Raw genomic sequence first — 17,439 nt, forward strand, 5'->3', positions numbered from 1 at the left:
ATGTGGGCACCTGTGTCATCCACAGGGTAGAGAAGCATTTTAGTTATCAGAAGACTCAGATCTGGGCTCACTGGGAGCTTGAGGCTGACCAGTAGGCTCCTCAGGAGTGCCCTGCACCATGCTCTCACCAGACTCTGTGTGATGGATTCCTTTCTTGATCCACGTCATCTTGTCAGGTGTTGGTTCTGATGTGATGTGTGGTTTCCTATAAAATGTGCAGCCCTGGTGAGGGCCAGAGATGTTCACTGTCCTAGCCCAGGTGCATGAAGCTTGGGTTTCAGGCCCTGAGAGTGAGACTCAGAAGCAAGACCTTAATTTGTATACATGTTCTCTGCTGTTCAGGAGGGAGTAGCTAAGACCCCAGCAACTGAGCCAGGGATTCATTTTTCTTATAAACAGTATTTCTGAGCAGGAATTGAATGAGAGTCTAGGCCTTAATTAGGTTATTAGATAGGAATGTTTTTATCTGCCTTCCCTCTCCCAGGCAGGACCTTTAGAAATTGGTATTTTATTTATTTGTTTTTAATAATGTCTAAATCTAGAATAGCATGCATGGAGAAACCAGAACTCCTTAATACTTCTCTCTCGGGCTAAACCGAGCTTGTATAATGTATTTAACCAATCATCTGGATGCACACTGAGAGCACTTTGAGAGCTAAGTGGTATATACAGAAATGTTAGTACAAAACTCAGAACTAGCCTGCAAGTGTTTTGGTTGTTGCTGTTGTTCTAAGTCATGTCTGACTCTTGGTGACCCTATGGACTGCAGCATGCCAGGCTTCCTGGTCCTTCACTATCTCCTGGAATTTGCTCAAATTCATGTCCATTGAGTTGGTGATGATATTCAGCCATCTCATCCTGTTGTCCCCTTCTCCTTCTGCCCTCAGTCTTTTCCAGCATCAGGGTTTTTTCCCAGTGAGTCAGCTCTTCGCATCAAGGGTTTTAAGTACAAGTAATTGTTTATATTTTGTTATAAGCATACAACTATTCCAATATTTAGAAAAACCACAAAGCCAAACCCTAAGAAACAAAGTAGAAAACATTACAGACACAATTTGAGAACAAAACATGAAACCAGACCTCTCTTTCCTAATGTGAAAAAGCATAGAGGAGCAAGAGTTTCTCACCAGACATGGGAAAAGATATGTAAAGAGAAGTCTGTTCTTAACATTTTATGCATTTGGCTGTTGTATGGCTAGAGCTACTTTCTTTTTCTTAGGTTTTGTAATACTTGGCTCATGATAAGTAACATTTTTAGCGTTTGTTTATACTACTGGGATATGGGGAATATCAGTTGCATAGTCTACTTAATTGCTTTTCCATCTTTCTGCACTTTAACCCTTTCTTATCTGGTGTGCTGGTAGGTATCACAGTAGGTGCCTCTCTTGCAGAAGCTTCAAGCATGAGGCATACAGCTGGCACAGATAGAGATGGAATGCATATAGATGCACAGAACGGGTGCTCTTTGTGAGCTGAGTTGAAAGGATTTGGGAGGTTTGTGTATTCTGAAATTGCTCTTTTGCTTCCAGCTCCGATCAAAGGCCTGTTGTCCCTTCATCGAGATCTAGGTTTGCCTTCTCTGTGTCTGTGCTGGACCTGGACCTCAAGCCCTACGAGAGCATTCCTCATCAGTATAAACTGGATAGCAAGATAGTCAACTACTATTTAAAGACCGTACATGCCAAAGATGCCACCGTGATGTCGACAAGGTTCAAGGAAAGCGAAGATTGCACGTTAGTTCTCCATAAGGTCTAACCTTTTTCTTGTAGTGGCTTTGAAACTTGAACACAGAATGTGAAGGTTGAATGATAGAGCTATTTTCTGTTGTGTAGGGTGACTTCTGGCTGTGAATGTTTTTGCTTTTCAAGCCCTGTTCAGGTGGGACTGCCTCTAGGAGACATGGAATGCCCTATTAGAGACAGCTTCCAGGACAAGGAATGTTGGACATGAGCCCAGCAGTGTGCTGTGTCCCTGGAGGCCCCCCTGGGCAGTTCTCCCTTTCCACCCAGGGTTCACATCTAATCTCTAAAAAGCCTTATAAGACCCCAGGTTTGGATCTCCTACCACCAGAATCCTAACATAGAAAACTTGAATTGTCACATACACCTTACAGTTGGACTTTGAAGAAAACACAGATACTACTGGAACGTTCCCAGCTGAGTTACCTGGTCACTCTTCCAACACAAGCCGTGTGTCAGCGCAGGTTTAGTAGTTCCCTGCTGTGGAGAGCACTGAGTTGCTGATGTGGACGTCAGTTCTGAGCAGCGGACTCACAGTCCATGTGGAGGTGCTGGACCCACTGCTCTGCTCAGGGTCAGCAGGGAGCGTGGGACTCAGGGCAGGGGTAGACACCACTCATGCGAGCACTGACTTTCTATTTTGTGTTGAATGATTTTATCTTTAACTTTAGGGGAAACAAGGTATCCTTTCCCACCTGAAATTGCTGCTGTGGAAGCTGAAAGCAGAGCTGTAACTCTGAGCTGCTATGCCCAGGGTGGGTGTCGTGGGGTGCCTGTGCGTCTGCCAGTTCTGTGTTCTGACATTTTTGGATGTTTGGGAAACCTCAGCTACTTCTGCCAGGGCCAGCATCCTGATTCGGGTTTCACTAAGATGTGTGGTGTTGGTGGCCTTGAGTAATTCTGGACCACCTCCCCATCGGGGCTGCCCACGGCCCTGCTTCTGCATGACGAGCGATGCCTGGCTGGCACCAAGAGGGTTCTTGTTGGGGTCACAAAAGCGTGCCCAGCTGCTATGAAAACTGTTGGGAATCTTGGCTTCAGTTTTTTATTCTATGGTAGGTTGTATAGATTATTTATATCATCATTTTGAGGGACTAATGAAGGCTTATTGTAATATAATAGTGAAACCATGAGATTGTATGAAAATACTATACAAAAAATGAGAATATTTTGCTGATTATAATTTTTGTGGGGAATTTTGTGATAAATTGAGAATTATGCTTATTTGAATCAAGCCAGCTCTTCTAGAATTTATTCTTCAGTCCTGTCCTACCATTTACTTCTTACTTCTTCACTCAGAGGTTCAAAAAGATACTCAAATAACACATGCCTCTCATTCATGTGGGATGCTGGGTACAGGGCTTTGGAGATTCCACATATAGGGGTGTGCATGGAGCCCTGTTCTCATGGTCAAGTTGCAGGCTCCAGAGTGCATGGAAGTAGGTAGCTGCCAGAGTTGTTTTGGCCTGAGGTTGTTCCTTGTTGCTGGCCTGGGGTGAGGATGGTCTTGCCCAGCACCAGGGTATGCAGGGGATCCTGAATCTCTTGTGTGTGGAGCTCTGAAACCCCAGCCCCTCAAGGAGGTAGGCTGGGCAGCCTCCTGTTGCCTATTCTGACTGGAGTGAACAGTCTGAAAACAATCACCCTCTATTTGGGGGAAAAAAATTAAAGATGAGTATGTCTTGCTAGAGGGTCTTGACTCAACCCTTTGCACTTCTCACACTCCACCTCAGCCCCTTCCCTGAGGCTTTCATTTGATGGAAACAGTGTTTTCACCCATTCTACTTTAAACTGGCGACTCAGGTCAGTGCAGCACTTAGGACTCTGGGGGACTTTAATGAAGACACTGTTTCTTCTGTGCAGAGGGGCCGGGGGGCTAAGGCCCTGTGTGAAGGGACAATGCCGTGTTTGCTGTCTTATTGCATTTGTTAATGTTAACCACTCTACTTTTTTGTGAAAGACCATGAAGAGTGAATGTCGGAGGACTTGCTGCTGAGAGGTGCTGTGAAAGCCTCCAGTGCTGCTTCTAGAGCCAGGAGGTGAGGAGGGTGGTGTGGCTCCCCTGGGGTGTCTGAGGAATGTAAAAGAATGAGGCTGCACTGGTAAGCCCTCCAGGAGTCCTTCAGTGGTGGATGGTAGGAGGAGGGCCAGCCTTTGAGATGGGCTGGTGCCGCCTCTGCCCTTAGATTCATACCAAGGTAGGGGCATGGTGGCTCCCCATATCCCAGGATGGATAGCCACTTATGTACTTTCTCGGATGTTGAGTTTACTTTTAAAAATACACTATATGTGTCACTTGTTTGGTATTTTGAATTTAAATAACTGTATTTATTTTTCATGTCCTGACAACTTATATATAATGTGCCATAATTGCATAAACATGTTCTAAAGGTAAGGTTTCTAAGTGGAAAAGAGCAAATGTTTATATTCAATAAAATCACACACCTCCAGGTGCAGCATCTTACTCCTACGTGTAGTTGTTCACTGTTTGGGAATAGCTGCTTTCCTCTGTGCAAAATGATTTAATCAGGCTTTCTAGAGTGGCTTCAATGCCCAGCACGCCCAGTAGGGTTCGGAAGCTGAGAGGAGCAGTTTCTATGACTCTGTTCTTGTCCAGTTCCAGGGCTGTAAAGAAAATAAATCGGGTAAGACACTTCACCAAGACACTTCCCTCATTCTCAACTGGCTGCACTGAAGAGAAGCCAGGACAACTGAATCACCTTGACCCAGGCCCCTCCCCGGTTCCTGAGGCAGAGACATCAGGCCCTCACAGCCTGGAGGGGCCTTACAGGGGCAACCCCACTTCCATGTGCTTTTTGAGGGATTATGGACAAAAAAATATTTTGAAAACCTATTTTAAAAGTACATCAGTGAGATTTTTTACTTTTGATTCTTGCCATATAAAACCAGATGAAATGAGCAGGTGTCTGTGTTGAACACAGTGAGAAATCACCAGAACATCCTTACCTCGCAACGGCACTTTGGTGAGAAGATCCAGCTTTGGCAAAACCTTCCCTTCTTCATCTATTTGTATCCTCCAAACAATGACTAGTTCAAATCTGAAAGAGGTAAGATGCATTGCTGAGTGCTTTAAAAACCAGACTAAACTGTATGCAGCATTTGACTCTCTCTAGAGGAGAGGATGCCTCCATGGGCAGGAATGCTGCTGTCTTCCCAGTCACCCTTGGAGTTGCTGCCCTTCCCCAAGGCTGTGTTCAGACTCCCTTGATCTTAAAGACCCACAAGTGAACAGGGAGTATGGCCAGTTAAACATGAGAAGATATTCAGCATCATTAACATACAGGAAAATGACCACAGGGAGTTACTGTTTTGTGCCCACTACATGTTAATGTGACCGTACAAGTGAAGTACAGGATATCCAGCAACGAGAACTTAAAAGATTACTGGTGGGAAATACGAATTGATAAACTACTTTAAAAGGAATTTGGCAGTGATAGCTGAATCTGCCCTATGACCCAGGAATTTCATTTCTAAGTATATGCTTAAGAGAAGCCTGTGTACTCGTGTGCCCAAGGACATAAACAGGAATGTTAGAAATAGTGGAAGATAATGATAACCCAAAGGCCCAAGACTTGAAGAATGCAGAAATACATATATTCACCTAATGGAGTGTAAGCAGTGAAAATGAATTAGCTACAGCTATAGGCACCACCACAGGTGAATTTTGGAAATAATGTTGAATAACAAGGCATGTTCCAGAGGCTTACATAACCACACCATTTTAAGGCTTGGAACGAAACATCTGTAGGCGCAGGTCACAGAAGCACATCCTGCCCACGTGCACATAAAGGTACCCACAGTGGGCGGAAGGGGACCTGGGTGACTTCTCCCCTCACTCAGTACTTGCAGACTCCCCACCTTTCTTGAAATAAGTTGATGAAAATAGAACTCCACCCCTCTGGCCTCCCCTCCTTGGCCTCCCCTCCCTAAGGACTCCAGCAGTGAGATCAGCACCTGCTGGACTTTTCCTCATAGATCCCATTTGTGTTTACAGTCCCCACGTTCCCCTCCTCCCTCACCCAGCAAGCTCCCCCTGGTGCTCTCCTGCCATCGCTGCTATCTGTTATAACTCCACAGACACATCTCAAGATGTCAGTTAGGTGGTTTACATTTGTTTTCTACTATTTATAATCGTTTTTAACAGGAAAGAACTGTCTGGGTTGGGGAGGGACGTGGTGGGGCCTGTGCACTCACCCAGGTTGACTGGGGTTCCTAATGCCCATGCAGCTGGAGGAGGCCCCCTCTGAGAGCTGCACAGCTTCTGGGTACTTTTCCTGTGGGGAGAAGAAACAGAGAAATCTGTGGGGTGTGTCTTGCATTCCCTGAAAATCTTAATTATCAGGCGTGCCACTTTCTCATCTAGGCATCATGGCATCCTGGCCGTGGCCATCCGCTCATGGCTTCTGTGCTCATCAGCCCTGCCTGTTCTAGATCTCTACTGCCACACAGCCTCCTGGATTCCACACTGACAACCACCCAGTGTTAACAAGTTACATGACTGCATTCTGATTTTCCTGGCTTGTCTACCCAGGGCCCTGCAGCATTTGGCCAACATACTTCCTCTGTCTTGTCTCGTGACCTGGACAGCTTGCGGAGGCTGGCCACGCATGCTGGCCAGCTGCCTCATGAAGGTGATGCTGATCCTGATGACTGAAGTGAGGTGCTACATGCCAGGTTTCTTATTGTAAAGCAAATGTTTTTCTTCAGAGCTTTAACATTTGGCCCAAAAGCCTTTCAAACTGAGGTCCGTGGGCTTGCCGCTCCAACAGTGGGTACTTCCACCCTACCTTCACATTTGCTGCTGAATGGCCCTGGCCCGCAAACTGGTAACTGCATGCAGACAGCTCCTGCACAGCCAGCGTGGGGCTACCTGAGCTCTCCTAGTGACCTACGGGTCTCACCAGGCATGGTGTCTGGCAATTCTGGGTAATAGGTTTTCAGAAAGCATGCTCTGCTAGAGCTCAGCTTCATGATGAGATCATGTACCGTTTTAGAGTTGAAAGTATTCTCTCTTAAACGAAAATGAAGTAGAATTTCACAAATTTCTAGGGGTTGACTCCCCCCGACCCCATGTAATAGTTTTGGAACTGTCTGCTTCTTTCTGTTATTTGTAGTGGGCCCTGGGAACCTCCAGTATTAGACTTGACTTGTAGGTCATTAGAACAACAAAGCTTTGCAGGAATCCAAACAGAATGTTTATAACAGAGTAATGAGTGGCTCTGTCTTCAGTTCTTGGAAAACTTTTTTGTTTGTTCTTATAAGAACAGATTGTGGGGTTGGGGTGATATGACAGAGACTTAAAGTAGGCTCCACAGTGAGATTTCAAGTTCCACAAGGGACAGCTTTTGAAAGACATATTTTCTTTCCCTCTTCTTACAGCTCTTGCTATAGAAACAGACACCTGGGCTGATGCTGAAATCAGATGTAAGCCCTGCCACGTCCCAAATCCAAACCTACACCCTGCCCTGAGGGCCACCCTAAGCCTCATGGAAGGACAGTGAGGTGCAGCTTCATCTGAGAAATGCTTGGTCTAGCAGCCAATCAGACAGCCCCCCTCCCCCTGCAAGACAAGGGACAAGACTGGAACTGTTGTGGGCAGAACCTATGGGCTTCAGAGGATGGGGCCTTCCTGAGGCCACAGGTACTTGAAGGGCTGAACAAAATAAGCTCCCTCAAATGAGGTCTTGTGGGGACAAAGTTGTGTCACAACTTTTAAAGGACCAGCCCACATATCAGTGAGCTTGTTGCCAGCGTGTGAGGCCAGTGCTCCCAGACCCGTGTGTGAAAGATGCTGATGGAGCAAGAACACATCCAAACACCAAGCCATTCTGACCAAAGGCTGGGGTGGGCCTGGTTTAAACTTACAGATGATTTCTAATTTCAGAGAAACAGTTTTTATGAGAAAATGTATACCTAAAATTTTTAAATGGAAAGTGCTGGCTGGTTTTTAAACCTCAGGCTCTTCTAAATTAATAACAACTGTATGAGGAATGTAAAGGAGAACATGTGACTGTGGCAGTATAACTTCCAGGCTGAGCTGAAAGCACGTGGCCTGGGCCAGTTCCAGCGTGAGGTCCAAGGGCTTGGTCTGCCTCCAAGCAGACCTCAGCCTCTCTAGGCCTTCTTCTCATGAGCAAAAGGAGGGTTTAGATTAAAAGCTTTCACTAAAAAAAAAAAAATAAATAAAATGTACTCTTTTTAGTTTTTAAAATAAAAACCAAAAGTAGAAATGCTGACATTAGGAAGAGATCGGGCATTTCTGGAGAGCTCTTAGGGACTTGTGTGGAAAGTTTCCTTTTATACAAGTTAATAATATTGCCCCATTTATCCAGCTTCATTCACTTGCCTGGTGACCTCAAATATTCAAAGCTGACAGGAAGAAAGCAACTAAAGGCTGAAGAGGAGCCCAGAGACACAACATAAACAGCAAAGTCTGGATACCGTTGCTGATAGTTAGAAATACAAAGCGTGGGTCTCATCGACAGAGTGTACGCATACAGGTGGCCTGGAGGGAGAAGACAGAGAAGTTGGAAAAAGTGATACAACTAAATGCAAAGTGGGTCTGAGGTCATGGCCAAATATCAGTACATTTCAAAAGCAATTAAAAGTTCTACATATTACTGTATTTGACATTCAAAAAAGACAACAGAATCCCCAAGAAAGGATTAAGATGATGAACTCAGATAAGGCAGCCATCTGGCCAGTGTGTTTTAGAATATTTAACATGAAAAAATAGCTGCACACACACACAAAAAGGTTGACAGGAAAGTTATCAGCCTGACTTGGAAATCACCTGAGACACTTCACGTTCCGCCACTAGTAAAACTAAGGTCCGGGCCTGGAACCTAAAGGGAGCAAATGGGAGCCTTGTGCTTCACAGTGTTGTTGGGAAGGCTGGAACAGGCTGCGTTGTGCTGATCCTGTACATACACTGCGCCTGTCAGTCTTTCACAGGAAGTTTGTCCTAAGTGGTGATTCAAAAATGGATGTTTAGAACTTTCCTGGTGGTCCAGTGGTGAAAGACTCCATACTCCTGATGCGGGGGCATGAGTTCAATCCCTGGTCGAATTAAGATCCTGCATGATACCAGGCTCCTCTGTCCATGGAATTTTCCAGGCAAGACTACTGGAGTGGGTTGCCATTTCTTTCTCCAGGGGATCTTCCCGACCTAGGGATCAAACCCAGGTCTCCCGCATTGCAGGCAGAGGCTTTACCATCTGAGCCACCAGGGAAGCCGCATGGTACACAGTGCAGCCAAAAAAAAGGGGTGGGGGTTGTGTGTGTGTTTATTTAGCTGCTTGCCATGTGTCTGGAGTCTGCAGTCAAGAACTCTCCTGGTGTTTATGATAGAAAAAATGGTAGCCTTGAGAAAGCTGGGAATTTGTTATTCATCCCAGTTTTATACCTGAGACCCACTTTACTGTTGGAATGGCTGCTGGATGCTGGTCCAAAAGGAAGAGAATTTTAAACAGAACTTTAGAGAAAACCAACCATGTATTACGGATCAGTCACACTATCCTAGTTTACTCCGCGCTGCCACTTAAATAAATGGAAACCTTGAATCTTGAGCTTAAATGTATCCTTGAGTGTTCACAGATATCTAGAGCAAGTGGTAGTCATGATACCCCTCATCCCTGGACACTCAGTGGCATTTCCCCAAACAGGGCCATCTTCCTGCTTTACCAAAACATAACATTCCAACCAGAAATTTTCAGATGTTCCCAGCTCCCTCCGGTGACCATCACACTCTCCCCGCCCCAACTGCCCCAGGCAGTTTTGGCAGTTTGGAAAATGAGGCCTCTTGGGCCTCAGTCCACGTCTGATGTCTCCTCATGATGCCACATTGGGAGTGCTCCAGAAATGCTGCTGTGCTTCTGGGGTGACCCAAAAGCCACCCTTTCCCCCGTTATTGGAATTTTCCAAGGGGACATCATGAGACCAGGCCACTGTCTGGCTCCTCAGACATCCACTCATCAGCCTGGGCCTGCTGGTGCCTCAAAGCTGAGTCAACCACACAAGGGGTGCCAAAGGGTGACTGTCTCCATCATTCCTTCCACACTGGCAAGTAGATTTTCACCAGAAAAACGAGCTTTTACTTCTCCCTTATTTATTTTCTATCAGCATTGACTCACAAATCACTGATTTATTCAACGTATATCAGTGTTTCTTTAGGAAGCTGATGGTATTTAGAAACCAAGACCTAGGCTCATTGCTCCTGGGGCTTTGGTGGCTTCCAGGCTCTCTCAGGGGTAAGAACTTGGTAAGACAGGTTGGTGTGACACATGCACGAGCATGCACATACCATAGCCCTTTGGGAATCCTTCTGCACATGCATACTAACAAACAAGCAGGTGATGACCTCAATACCTCTATCCACGCCCCAGAATTTTCTAGCCTTCTTCCTTCTGCAGCTATAAAATCACTCTACGCCTAGGAAGGAAGAGAGCTTACATAAATAATCCCCTTATACCTTCCCTGTTTAGAATGGAAAGGGGAAATTTAGGCAAGCAAAATCAATCAAATATATAGCCAAGAAACATACACCCTGCAATAACTCTGAAGGCAAGTGTACCCGTAAAAGATCTACTCCATTAAGAGTACTAGACAATAAACATCACTTCAGGTGGGGATACAAGTCCAAGAAGTAGTTCTTAAGATTTTTAAGATTGTCATTTTCATTCTAACTAATTGGGTAGCAACTGTACTTTTGTATGTAGTCTGTTCCCTTCTAGACTAATAATCAAAAAGCAAGGCAAGTTGGTTTCTTTTACAGTAGTCAGAAATGATAATTAAGAAGCTGAACACACACACACACACACATACGTGTAATAATCAGCACTAGAAACTCTTTAAATTTCACAACTTTCTCTTCATACAGTTTTTAACATGTAATTGTGCCAGCAAAATAATGAAATGCAGGCAGATGATGAAAGTAATATTCAGCTATTCACTGGTAATTTTATTGTTACTAATAAAACTCTATTTTATATATCTCAAAGTAATGTGCAAAGCGTTGAAACTGATCATCATTTAAACTTACTATGGTCTGGGCACTTCCCTGGTGGTCCAGTGGCTAAGACTCTGTGATCCCAATGAAGGGGGCTTGGGTTCAATCCCTGGTCAGGGAACTAGATCCCACATGCTGCAACTAAAGACTGCACATGCCACAGCTAAGAGCCAGCACAGCCAAATAAAAGAGACTTTTTTAAAAGTTAAAAAAAAGAGAAGTTACTATGGTCTAATTTGAATTTTTTCATAGATTCACAGACATTTTGAGCTTTTAAGGTGTTTTCTCTTTCAAAAGACACATTACACATCCACACTGGCACATACGATTTAACAGCCAAAGCCTCTGACTGTGTGGATCACGATCAATTGTGGGAAATTCTGAAGGAGATGGGAACACCAGACCACCTGACCTGCCTCCTGAGAAATCTGTATGCAGGTCAGGAAGCAACAGTTAAAACTGGACATGGAACAACAGACTGGTTCCAAATAGGAAAAGGAGTATGTCAAGGCTGTATATTGTCACCCTGCTTATTTAACATATGCAGAGTATATCATGAGAAATGCTGGGCTGGAAGAAGCACAAGCTGGAATCAAGACTGCCGGGAGAAATATCAATAACCTCAGATATGCAGATGACACCACCCTTATGGCAGAAAGTGAAGAGGAATTAAAAAGCCTCTTGATGAAAGTGAAAGACAAGAGTGAAAAAGTTGGCTTAAAACTCAACATTCAGAAAACGAAGATCATGCCACCTGGTCCCATCACTTCATGACATATAGATGGGGAAACAGTGTCAGACTTTATTTTTGGGGCTCCAAAATCACTGCAGATGGTGATTGCAGCCATGAAATTAAAAGACGCTTACTCCTTGGAAGGAAAGTTATGACCAACCTTGATGGCATATTAAAAAGCAGAGACATTACTTTGCCAACAAAGTTCCGTCTAGTCAAGGCTATGGTTTTTCCAGTGGTCATGTATGGATGTGAGAGTTGGACTGTGAAGAAAGCTGAGCGCTGAAGAATTGATGCTTTTGAACTGTGGTGTTGGAGAAGACTCTTGAGAGTCCCTTGGACTGCAAAGAGATCTAATGAGTCCATCCTAAAGGAGATTAGTCCTGGGTGTTCACTGGAAGGACTGATGCTGAAGCCGAAACTCCAATAATTTGGCCCCCTGATATGAAAAGCTAGCTCACTGGAGAAGTCCCTGATGCTGGGAAAGATTGAGGGCAGGAGGAGAAGGGGACGACAGAGCATGAGATGGCTGGATGGCATCACTGACTCAATGGATGTGGGTTTGGGTGGACTCCGGCAGTTGGTGATGGACAGGGAGGCCTGGTGTGCTGCGGTTCATGGGGTTGCAAAGAGTCAAACACGACTGAGCGACTGAACTGAACTAACAGTTATAGGCCCCATGTCCTTAATATGCATTAGCTCATTCAAAGATGACAGCAGTCATATGAAGCCATTGGTATAATGCCCATTTAAATGAAACTGAGGCTTAAAAAAATTAAGATACTTGCTCAAGATTGCACAACTAGTAAACAGATTCAAAACTAAGGCAATCAGATTCCAAAACCTGAGCTAATAAATAATACTACCATTTCACATTTCCAAATTCAACTATAGTTGTAATACAGAGGCCAAGTGTGATTACAATCAACTTGTAACATAATTCATGCTGGCAACTGATTTTGAAGGTACAAACAAAACCATTTTGATTGGGAAACACAATAGCCCCTAAAGGTTTGTTCACATATTCCATATGGTATAAGACTTACTAGGTCCCTAATGGTAACGGGCTCCTGATCTAGTGCAAGCAACTTGCTGTGCGTATATTTTTTGGCTGCCCTATGTGGCTTGCTAGGTCTCATTCCTGGACCACGGATTGAACCCAGGCCATGGCAGTGAAAGCCCAGAATCCTATCCACTAGGCTACCAAGGAACTCCCCTGTGCCTCTTTTTTATTAGAGGTTCTTAGTTTTCTCTCCAGAGGAGTGAGGTTGCATTGCAGAGTCCAGGCCCCTTTTAGTAGTGCCAAGCTTTTTCACACAGGCCTTCTGTCAGGGCGAGGATGGACTGCCTCTCATATAGACTTTCTACTAATTCTTCTACCCACAGTCCCTCTTTCAGAGGTTCCAGAGAACAAATCGGTTGATTTGTTCCTTCCTCCAAGGAAGATAGCTTTCCCAGTCTCCTGCGTGCTGAGAGTCAGGCACAGCTGGAAAGCTTTGGCTTGGAGGTCATTTGTCAGTGGCAATGGCCCCTGAGGCCCTGCCCCCAGGGACGGTTCCCATACTCCCAGGGAAAGTCAAAGCAACCTCCAAACGACTGTTCCGGCATGTTCCCTTCAGGGGTTAGGTCTCAGCTTTGTCTGGGCCTCATCAAACTATAATTATCTGCTTCCTGAATGTACTGCTGCCTTCCTCTGGCCTATCCTTCATTTTTGTGTATTATGTCTTTTAAAACTCTCTCTACTGTCATTTCTGAAGAATTTTAGCAGAGTGGCTGATGAAGGTAGTATGTTTCAATGGTCCACTTTGGAGACCTTTTACATTTATATTTTCAATTTTCCCTCATACTTGCTGAATAGTTTGGGTATAGAATTTAAGGTTTAAATAGTATTTAAATTATTTTATATATAAAGCTAATGATATATGTCCAAACTTGTATTCTCGAGTCCTATGTTAAAATGCTTTCAAGGCTGGAGCACTGGGATGACCCAGAGGGATGGGAATGGGGAAGGAGATGGGAGGGGGTTTCAGGATGGGGAACACATAAACCCATGGCTGATTCATATCAATGTATGGCAAAACCCACTACAATATTGTAAAGTAATTAGCCTCCAATTAAAAAAAATTAATAAAATAAAATGCTTTCAGTTTTTCAAAATGGAAAGAAAATAAATAATTAAGTCAACTCATGTCCTTAGAAATAGAGGAAATCCCCACCCTGTGACAAAATAAAAGGGCATAAATAATGTTTGTAACTAAAATTTTATTTTTTTAAAGGCATAATTAATCCATTTTTATTGTGAAATGTAAGTAAAAAGATCTTAGTTCTTTTTAAATATAAGTCAAAAGTAAAAAATTCATTTTGCTGCTGCTGCTGCTAAGTCGCTTCAGTCGTGTCTGACTCTGTGCGACCCCATAGACGGCAGCCCACCAGGCTCCCCCGTCCCTGGGATTCTCCAGGCAAGAACACTGGAGTGGGTTGCCATTTCCTTCTCCAATGTATGAAAGTGAAGTCACTCACTCATGTCCGACTCTTCGCGACCCCATGGACTGCAGCCTACCAGGCTCCTCCGTCCATGGGATTTTCCAGGCAAGAGTACTGGAGAGGGGTGCCATCGCCTTCTTCATGTAGCTAAAATTTTAAATGGTTCAAATCTTGTACTATATCAAGTCCTGATAGCTTTATTGTCATAAAACAAAATGAATATTAGGCAAGAGAATTAAAATGTGAGAGAGGAAACAAGTCTTGGTGAAATAATCCAAAGGACAATAATAATATATTCTATTTGCACAATAGTTCTAACTTTGCCAGATCTTTACATATTTATTCACATGATACCTTTATGAATCAGGGATATAAAATTATGCACACTTTAAAAATAAGGGAAAAAAGGCTCATAGATTTGCAAGGCTGCTCCAATGACCCTGAGCCCAATGTAAAGAAGCCAAGCTGAGCTGACTTCCTAACTCCAATGCCTTTCTTGAAGCAAACTCAGGTGACCCATGGTCCAGCTCAGATAAACTCACCCTGAAACCAATAAGGCTTATGCTTCAGGGACCAACACCTCCCTCCACGTACATGGGCTCCTTTCAAGCCCCTCTACTGAATTCAAAACAAGTTTTTTAGAACAGTTTTAGGTTGACAGAAAAATTGGAAGGATAGTACAGAGTTCCTATATTATTAACATTTAATATTGGTGTGGTATATTTATTACAATCAATGCACCAATATTGAGATATCACTATTATAACTGAAGTCTATATTTTATTTAGCTATCTTAGTTTTTACTTAATGTCCATTTTCTGTTTCAGAATTCCCACTCAGGATCCCACATGACATTTTTGTGAGAGGTAGGAAAATTCACCTAGATCCTTACTCTATATACACCTTCTTATGTTCTGCCATGGGTTTAAGTATTATTCTAATAAGGGGCTCCAATTTTTTTTTTTACCTAGACTCTTAAGAGAAAATGCACAGTTGTTCTTTGGGTCTTAGAGTAACACATCTGGCAGTGCCCTTAGAACCAGGCCGGAAGAAGGGGTCAGCTGATCCTGGGCTTGACTTGAGACTCAAAACAGGTAATAAGAGAGGAGCAAACATGAAAACGCTTTCACATATGCATCTGTCTACAGATCATCCATGAGCTGGCAAAATGCATCTTATAATAATTCAAATTTTTAGCATGGACTAGCTCTTGAATTGATTGAGGGCAGAGGATTTTCTTTGCTGCCTTGTCCTGAAACTGCTTTATTTTCCTAGAGAAATTCTTAAGTAAAAGTATTTCAAATTCATCCTCTCACACACAATGAGACCTACACACATGATGAACTTGGATTGATAATTCATCACTCAAAATGATTTGCAGCGTGGCTGTTGTGTGGAACTATTGTGGACTGTCAGACCTGTTTTTCTTTGCCTGGCAAGCGTTCTTATTACCCTTACTCTGGCAACAGACCTGTCCCTTTCATAGGATTGGCTCAGGTCATCATAGACTGTTAGCTCCTCACGAACAGCATATAATGTACCCTGGGCCAAATGACAGATGCTGGGAGGACAAAACCTTTTCCAGCAGGAGCTGTTCAGGCTGTGGGAGGCCTGTGTGTTGCCCTGATAGACAACCAGCAGAGAATCGTGCAGAAATGAGGGCCTCACAACAGGAGGGAAAATCCTCTATCTTGATGTGATCCCCACATGCAGGCTACCCTTTCTTTAATTGTCTGAACTACTCCAGCTCTTTGCTACAACTGGAGTGACTAACTTTGCTTTTTGTTAAGCCAATGTGAATTTACATTTCTGTCTGTGTTGAAAGAGCTCCAATAAAAACACTGGGTACTTTGTTAAATGCTGGGTATGTCCTGGAACAAAATAACACTGAGCATCAGGAAAGTAAAAATAAAAACTACAAATGGAATACCACAACATACACACCTGAATGGCTACACACAGCTGACAAAACCAGTGTTGAAACTGATATGAGCAACTGTTACCCTCACACCCTGCTGGTGAGAGTGTAAATGGGCACCGTTATTTTGACAACACCTCCAAAAGCTGAACATACATGTACCCTAAGATTCAGCAATTCTACTCAACATAAACATGTACCAGTATCACCAAAAGACATGAGCACACAGCAGCACTGTTTACAACTGCCAGGACCTGGAAAGGGCCAGGGACAGAGCCCTGGGTGAACGCTTTGTGGCTCATCCATGTGACAGAAGGCTCAAGGGCTGTGAAATGAATGGTCACCAGTTACACTCCACATGGATGGATCTCAGGGACAGTGAATGCAGTGACAAGCACCAACCCGTCTTGTAGCACCTGTGGCAGGTGGGTGGGCCCTGGGGGCTGCTCCTGCTCTGCTTCCTCTTCCAGTGAATGGTTCTGTAATTTTGTGAAAAATCATCCAGCTGTGCATTTATGACGTGTGTGTCCTTTCCTGTATCTATATATTTCAACAAAAAATTAAAATACAAAAGACAGCACCCCTCAGCCCATGAAGTATACAACCTAGTGAAGACAGACCATAAGCAAGTAAACACAGAAATGCTTCCCCTCTGCCTCTGCCATCCAGGGTGGAGAAAGCTTTGTTCTTTTTCTCATCCGGAAGCCCAGTAGCCATCTCAATTACTTTGCTATCTTTTTTGGGTCTTCTCCAGGTCTATCATATCTGTCCTGAAGAGCCAAACCTAACTGCATGAAATATGTACAGATATTCTAGGATTTGGGACAAAGAACATAAAATCTGTTTTCTTTTACCTGATCATCCTGAATTAAGGCTAACAATCTGCAAGCCTTTCTTGATGCTGAGGTATCTGAAATACTGTTTTGAGAAGTAGTAATATGCCTTTTTTGGGGTCACTACTGATAGCCAAAGGCACATTTTTTTCTGGCCATGCTGCATTGCAATGTGGGATCTTATTCCCTGACCAGAGATCAAGTTCACACCCTTTGCAGTGGAAGCATGGAGTCCTAACCACTGGACTGCCAGGGAAGTCCCCAAGGGCCCATCTTTTGATAGGTATTTTCTGGATTTCTTTTTCCTTGAAGGTCTTATCTTATGCACAATAAATTTTTATTATTTTTTTGTGTCCTCTAACTAATGTTTTCACTGCATTCCCATTCTCTTGGTATTTCAATATGTGGAAAGGCTTAAAGTTGTCCGAAAATATGGAGATTTTACTGTTGACTTCTTCTTGGCTCATTTTATAACTGTTCAATTGCTTAACACTTCTCTATTATGAAAATATGGTCCACGTGACTTTGTTAAACTGGAATTAGTTGAACCACATTTGAGATAAGTGGGCCAAAAGCTGCAGCTTAAAATTTTTTTGTTACATGAAAATTTTACTTGTAAAAACGTTTGCTTGAATGCTTGTAAACATCTTTTCCGTTCTGGCTGCACTGGGTCTTTGTTGCCGTGCGTGGGCTTTCTCCAGCTG

General features: G+C 43.7%; 2 protein-coding genes across 4 annotated transcripts in view; one reads left to right on the plus strand and one right to left on the minus strand.

The window, feature by feature from the left end:
- The window catches only part of IPPK (inositol-pentakisphosphate 2-kinase), a 58,309-nt gene extending 55,340 nt beyond the window's left edge, over positions 1-2,969 (plus strand). For both annotated transcript variants that reach the window (XM_070375278.1, XM_070375279.1), the window contains exon 13: positions 1,530-2,969. In XM_070375278.1, coding sequence (XP_070231379.1) covers positions 1,530-1,755 — 226 coding nt within the window. In that variant the 3' untranslated portion in view covers positions 1,756-2,969. The remainder of the gene's footprint in view (positions 1-1,529) is intronic.
- Positions 2,970-3,959: 990 nt separating this feature from the next.
- Positions 3,960-17,439, minus strand: part of CENPP (centromere protein P) — a 237,069-nt gene continuing 223,589 nt past the window's right edge. For both annotated transcript variants that reach the window (XM_005901835.2, XM_070375280.1), the window contains exons 6-8: positions 5,955-6,034; positions 4,707-4,798; positions 3,960-4,364 (exon numbers count right to left, since the gene is read on the minus strand). In XM_005901835.2, coding sequence (XP_005901897.2) covers positions 4,207-4,364; positions 4,707-4,798; positions 5,955-6,034 — 330 coding nt within the window. In that variant the 3' untranslated portion in view covers positions 3,960-4,206. The remainder of the gene's footprint in view (positions 4,365-4,706; positions 4,799-5,954; positions 6,035-17,439) is intronic.

The sequence above is a fragment of the Bos mutus genome, chromosome 8 (assembly GCF_027580195.1).
Source record: "Bos mutus isolate GX-2022 chromosome 8, NWIPB_WYAK_1.1, whole genome shotgun sequence".
Lineage (NCBI taxonomy): Eukaryota > Metazoa > Chordata > Mammalia > Artiodactyla > Bovidae > Bos > Bos mutus.